Source organism: Pimephales promelas, chromosome 12 (genome assembly GCF_988280905.1).
Source record: "Pimephales promelas chromosome 12, fPimPro1.hap1.1, whole genome shotgun sequence".
Lineage (NCBI taxonomy): Eukaryota > Metazoa > Chordata > Actinopteri > Cypriniformes > Leuciscidae > Pimephales > Pimephales promelas.
Window position 1 is genome coordinate 16,777,707 of NC_142780.1, and position 6,824 is coordinate 16,784,530.

The 6,824-nt window shown below is 39.2% G+C and overlaps 1 protein-coding gene across 2 annotated transcripts in view; it reads left to right on the forward strand.

The window, feature by feature from the left end:
* ankib1b (ankyrin repeat and IBR domain containing 1b) overlaps positions 1-6,589 on the forward strand; it is a 28,753-nt gene extending 22,164 nt beyond the window's left edge. The window contains exons 17-21 of one of the 2 annotated variants that reach the window (XM_089117567.1): positions 1,202-1,253; positions 1,483-1,557; positions 2,908-3,019; positions 5,629-5,672; positions 5,756-6,589. In XM_089117567.1, the coding sequence (XP_088973693.1) occupies positions 1,202-1,253; positions 1,483-1,557; positions 2,908-3,019; positions 5,629-5,672; positions 5,756-6,547 (1,075 nt within the window). In that variant the 3' untranslated portion in view covers positions 6,548-6,589. The remainder of the gene's footprint in view (positions 1-1,201; positions 1,254-1,482; positions 1,558-2,907; positions 3,020-5,628; positions 5,673-5,755) is intronic. The other variant, XM_039679704.2, reaches the window with a different exon arrangement.
* Positions 6,590-6,824: the final 235 nt, after the last annotated feature.

Sequence of the window (6,824 nt, forward strand, 5' to 3'; positions counted from 1 at the left end):
TGGTAAAACTCAACTGTTTAACTCTGGGGGAGTTGTAAAATGAGCCTATTTCCAAAAAAAGTGGAGTATCCCTTTAACATCCAGTTAACATCTTGTCCGTGCAAAACAAATCTATGCCTATGGCCTAGGTGATTTCAGATGAAAATGGCCAAGTCGTTTCTAATGTTGCTAACTTTTTGTCCAGGTCTATTAATTTATTTAAAAACCCCTCAAAACACATACAATAACTTAAATACACATCTTCTGTTTTTTTCTGAATAATGTATTTATATATCTGTATTATTATTTTTTGGGGGTAAAATGTGACTTTTCAAAATGTAATGTTTAATTTCTTTTTTTTGTGATCAACTCTTTATTGTCTTTAGAAACAAAGATAAAACAAACATCTTCAAAAAAATAAATAAAAGACAGGGAATGGTGAACAGACACATCAAGAAATGTACAGTATGACAGAGAACGTAGCATAAGACAAAAAAAAATATATATATATAAATAAAAAGCAAAATAAAATAAGAAATCTTTATACAATCCAAAATTTTGAAGAAAAACATTGCCATGCACCAACGGTACTGGGTTTAGTGTAATGTTTAATTTCTGAATATATATATATATATATATATATATATATTATTGTAACCTTTTTTCCTGTCTACCATATTATTAAAAAATAATATTTTTAAGATGAAATTATTGAAAGAAATTACTTGAGTCATTTGGCATATTTATAATAATCTTTTATAGTCTTTTATTATCATTGTGGGATAAAAAGTTGCGAAGCAGTTTTGTTAATATATTATACACATCTAAAAATCTTTTGTCCACCAGATTAATGCCATATGATGCAATCAGCATAGAGGACAAAAGCAAAATGGGAAATTTTGAAAATGTATTTAACTTTTTTTTTTTTATAATAATAATGAAGATGTATATTTGCTGGTCATACCACATTTGTAGTCTTTACATTTAAAAAAACAAAAAAAAAAACTATGAAAACAACATAAATACAGGGTACATTTCGAACTATTACTGTGTGTTTTAAACTAGATTTTCAGAAAATAGGCTCGATTTTGATTAAGTATGGTTTTTCAACACTAGTATTTACAGTGCTAGAACTGCTTTTCTTTGTATACATTTTTAGGCTGCAGGTGTATTGCTGTTACAATCACATGGAACTTGATTCTTTTTTTGTTTGCGTCTACAGTTTTGCTGGTGGAACATGGGACTGGGAGTACTTGGGTTTCGCCTCTCCTGAGGTAACGGTTTTGTTTTGCTTGTTTTGAGATTTTTTGCCGTAGTTTGTGTAAGAGTGTCTTTGTTAAATGTATATTTGTGGCCAACTTAGTTTATGAAGGGTGCCTGAGGTTTTGCTAGTGCATACCGGCCTATAGAACAAGATGTAGTCTTGTTGCAGCAGTTTTGATCATGTGTAAGACCTGTAACGTGCAGTTAAACAGTGTACCGCTATTTTGTTCTAATCTAAAGATCCAGAGGAATCATGCCTTTCTCGGGGGAATTGATCCGAGAGAGCACTGTCAGTATACAGGAAGCCATCCGCAGGTATTAAAGAATCCTCATTAGACCCCATCTCTGGAACGGCTGAACGAACCGTGGAATGGCACCTGTCATGTACACCCCCATCACTTATGTCATTGTCAACTTTTAGTTGGTTGCATGTTTTCTTTTTTTCTGTTCATACTCTATTGCCGCTGTTTATATATTCAGACGATTGCTGTGCACTCCAGATTAAGAACTCCGATGCTGTTTTAACATCATCTGGAAAGCGAGATCGTTTCCTTTTCTGTTCATATATCCCGATGTGGTCTTCTAAAAGATGCCTTTGGTCTTGGAACTTCAAAAGGCAGATTCCTGCTTTTTGCTTTGACTATGCCATGAAAGGTCATGAAAAATGCGTTTTTGCAGACATTCCAAGGTGAACCAGGTCACCACTTCAGTCTGTATTGCTGGTTGCTGCTCTTCTTTTAAAATCATGTATGCAGGCTTGCAGTTTCATTTTGCTCTGGATTTATGGCTTGTAGAAAGAGGAATAATAGTGATGCACTTTATTCAACTTTTTATTATTGATGCTTGAGTGTTACCTTTCAGGAATGTTTTGTCCTAATGTATGTATTTCTTTTTTTTTTTTTTTTGAGTTTGCTACCGTTGCATGCTTATTGCATTCAGCTTCAATTTGGTTTAGATTTGGTGAAAATAAAGTTTTAAGAAGTGCAGTATAGATCAGTAATGATCTGTGATTAAATCCTAAATTGATTATACCAACATATATATATACCTGAAATGCCATATCTTGTTGGTTTTGTAGTAAGAGTGTCAGGCTGTTTAAATATTTACGTGATTTGAGGAACTTAAAGGATTAGTTCTCCAAAAAATGAAAATCCTGGCATCATTTACTCTCCCTCATGTCTATCTAAACTTGTTTGTCTCATTAATTTCACAAAATACAGGAGGGAAAAAAGTTAATGCTGGTCACTCTTTTCCATGCAGTTACAATGAATGAGATTGAAGCTTTCAAGGACATAACAACACACCATAAAAATATCATAAAAGCTGTCCTTATGATTATATAATATTGTATGTCTTCTGAAGCCATATGATAGCTCTGTGTAATTTTTGCACATTATTAAAAATGATCTTCACAGGTCTCGAACAGGATTCAATTTTTGGTTGAACCATTTCTTTCCTCAAAACGTCTTACCTGTGTCTTATCGTCTTATCTGAAATGATAAAACCAAAAGCCATGAACGTTGATGATGTCACACTACAGAATTCCTGTAGGGAGGTGTAGGGTTCTTCTGAAAGTCAGACTTGTATTCACAGGGTCCAGTGGGAATGCTGGTACACCTCATGAAGCAGCTTTAAAATGGGGTTGTGTGCGGTTTTGTATTACAGGAGTATGCCGAATTCCAGTACAGACGCAGACACAGGCAACGCAGGAGAGGAGACATGGCCAGCCTCCGCAGTAACACACCCGACCCTGATGACCCAGGCCATGGCACTTTAGGTACGTTTTGTGAACGTGTTCTCCCATATTTGGTGCTCTCTACAGTTCAAGCAGCTGTAAGCACACTTTTATGATTTTTTTTTTGCTGGTCTTTCCACACTGAGCCCAGCAATAAATGTGCTGTAAATCTATTTTATCACTTTCTTTTGCAATATAGGCTTTTGAAGCAGCATAAGCTGCAGATATTCTGCATATGATGACACTATCAACACTTTCTATACATTAAATCCGACTTAATCCAAATTGTTTAAGCCGTTTATAGCCAAAGTTTGTGTTCCATTCTGTGTTGATAACATGAGGTGGATTACATCCAAATGATCATTAGAGGGTTTCTAATTTCTTGTGAAAAACAAGTACACTTTACTTTTAAAAATGTACTTAAGTGGGTTGAAAATGTAGCTAAGTGATGAACGTGTACTTGACTAAAATTATAACATCTGCAAGTAGACATTTGTGCAAGTTTCTACAAGTGCACATTCAGTACAATAAAGCACACTTTTTTTGTTGGAATAGTTCACATAAAGTATGTTTACATGCACTTTAAAAGGTTTATTGATTTCATTGGAAATTTGGACTAACTGACCTAGATAATGTGGCTCAGCTTCGTCCATGATGTATTCACCATAACCGGACTCCAACCGGCCTCGGTCATGTGCACCACAAGACAGTGGTGCTGCATTTTTTTTTTTTTTTTTATATTTCAAATATTTGATTACATCAGTTAAGTGTTATCACGGTACCAAAATTACAGTAGCTGGTACCAATTCTAGTCAACATTTTGCGGTTCTCTATAGTCGGTTCCTATTTTGTTACAAGAGCAAAAATGATTGGAACTATTTGAAAATAAAAATATTAATTTAAATGGGTTTATTATTCATGATGATAATAGTTACAAGTAAATAATACATTTAAACAGCATGTCCAAATGCTTAGTAAATAATGTTTATAAAAAGATCAAGTGAAAAATGTGTAATATGAAGGGCAAAGAAACATACACATTACATATTACAAGTGGCAGGTCTATTACACTCACACTGTTAGATTACACTCTTAGATTTTTGGCTTTTTTTTAATGAAAGATCAAAATGATACATTTTTAAAGACAGTAATCATATTTACCAGGGGTACCATCAATTCTGAGCACAACTGTATCTCTGTGATTGTCTACAATGAATGATAAACGCTTCAAAAACACGTTGTAAATGGAAACATTTTACGCTCTTCACATCTCTTATGCTACGTTCACACCGGACGCGAATCGCGCGTCAAATTCGCGCCTGACGCGTCTAGTTTGACGCTTGACCACTAGTGTTAATTCGCGTGTCAAGAGTGAAACTGCCGCGCGTAAAGTTTGAAGCGAAATTTACGCGCGTCAGAATCAAAATCCGTTGGCGGCCATTGTTTTTATGTCGACCGAGCATTCATCAAGAGAGTTACCGCTCTGTATTTACTCTGGAGAGCAGAACAGCGGCGTGGGGATCATCGTCGCCGTATATTTGTGTCCACCGGATCCTTCAGAGCCGAACCGTTTGGCGAGTTTCACCATTTGCTCGCTCCAGGAGCTGCGCTGGATGACGGCCGCTGTCAGCGGTACTTCCGCCTGTCACGCGCCCAGTTTGATGACCTGTTGTCCCGCATCTGAGCGAGGATCACCCTCGCCCTCATCCATCTAATCTACCTGTCATTTATTTTTGTTTTGATGATAAATAGAGCCAGCATTCAAAAGTTATTAACCTGTCCTGTGATTTTTTTTTTTTTTCTCTCTCTCACGTCCAGACAAGAATTTATGCACATATGTTGATTGTCTTTACAACATAATACTATTTCTAGATATGCAATGAATAACATTCAATACAAAATGAACATGTCTCGTATATAGAAATAATGTTTTAAGTGATGAAACATTTGCTTTGTTGTGCATAATCCCACCATGCATTTAGTCATATACAAAATAATTTATTGAAGCATCCAGACACTTCACCACGTGAGCAAGCAGCTAGGCTCCTGATTGGTTAACGCGGCGCGAATTCACGCCAAAGTTCAGATTTTTCAACTCGGGCGGCAGACGCGAATTCGCGTCAAACGCGTGAATGTACAACGCTCAATTCGCGCCAACTTGACGCGCGAATGAGGCGTATTCGCGTCTTCCGCGCCGCGCTCCACGCCTCATTCGCGCCGCAGGAATTTTTCACACGCGTAAAGCGTCTTTGCATTGACTTAACATTGAAATCATTCGCGCCTAACGCCCTATTCGCGTCCGGTGTGAACGTAGCATTAGACGGACACAGGGGAGCGTTTGAAAGCAGCCGCCTTTCAGTGGGTACCGAATGTACTCAGCAACACCGATACTGTAGAAATGCTGGTATCGTCATGTTTTTACAATTTCAGTACCGACTTGGTAACGAAGCACCTGTACTTTTGACAACCCTAACGTCAATTATATGAGATGAAGACGAGCTCCACTACTCAAAATCCCACTGTAGATTATAACCTATACTCAGGGTCACACTGCTGATTTATAGTTTGTGGTATCTGAGAAATCACATTTTTTCCACCATTCCCTAGCAAAGTAACTAAACACGAGATTTTCCATTTGTCTTATCTTACAGACACACAAGAAATTGGTGGTGGTCACAGACAGGGTCTACCCATGGTGAGTTGAGACCCTTTTACAAGAGGTTCTGTGGTAGGCGTTTATCCTCAGCTGACAGTATCGTCTGATCTTTTACCCTACAGCCTCACAGTTCCCTGGATGAGGATGATCCAAATATCCTGTTGGCCATCCAGCTGTCCCTACAGGAGTCTGGGATGACTGGCGGGATGACTGGTGGTGATGCTCAAGAGATCCTCGCTAACGAAGCATCTCTGGGGGCCATCGGAACATCCCTGCCTACGCGGCTGGACCCGGTGCTGTGTGGGATAGACGTGCCCCGCGCTGCCCTGAGCAGCTCTGAGCTCTTAGAGGTGGGTGACAGCCTAAAGAAGCTGGGTAATATCAGTGGCCAGAATGTCCCCCTGCGTTTCGACAATCTCAACAATCCCAACAATCCTTCCCGTGAGTCTGCAGAGGGCCCCTTCCAAGCGCCTTCGGGACGTATGGAAACCTCTGATTTTGGTTCAGACAACGCCAACCTTCTAGGCAACATCATGGCTTGGTTTCACGACATGAATCCGCAGAATATCAGTTTGGTTCCTTCAGCCGGTGCAACTCACCAGGAATTCGGTGCTCAGTCAGTGAGAATGATGTCAGAGCAGACCGAGTGCGCCATTCCAGAGTGGACAACAGGGGGCAATAGAGAGGCGGAGTTTGACTCTGGTATCGGCGCGGGAGAGCGTGATCCTGTCAGGCCGACACAGCTGGACCTAGTAGGTCTTGATATGTGTCCGGTACCTCTTTCGTCCATCGAGTTGGGGGATACTCCGAGCGGTTCGAACCCGTGCCACTCCGACACCCCAAAATGTGACTCAGACCCTGACCAGCCTAGCAGTAGCTCCTCTGAATGGGAGGGTCAAGTACATCTTGTATGAAATATTGTCTTCACCCACTAGTTAAACCACTTTTTTGACAAAGTAGCTGCCGGATTCTAAACCCGAGGAACAAGATCAATCCTGACAGGAAGCTTTGTATTGTCAGATATGTAGAAATTGAAACTGAGAGGTCGTTTTTGAGTACTCATTCAGTACTCGTGTGTTTCAGGGTTTTGTGCTTGTGGCGCATGTGTTCTTTGCTCACTAAAAACTCTTTTCCAATCCTGGAGTGTTAAACACTTTTAAAAGAGTCAGCAAGTGAACTAGAAAGAGATAT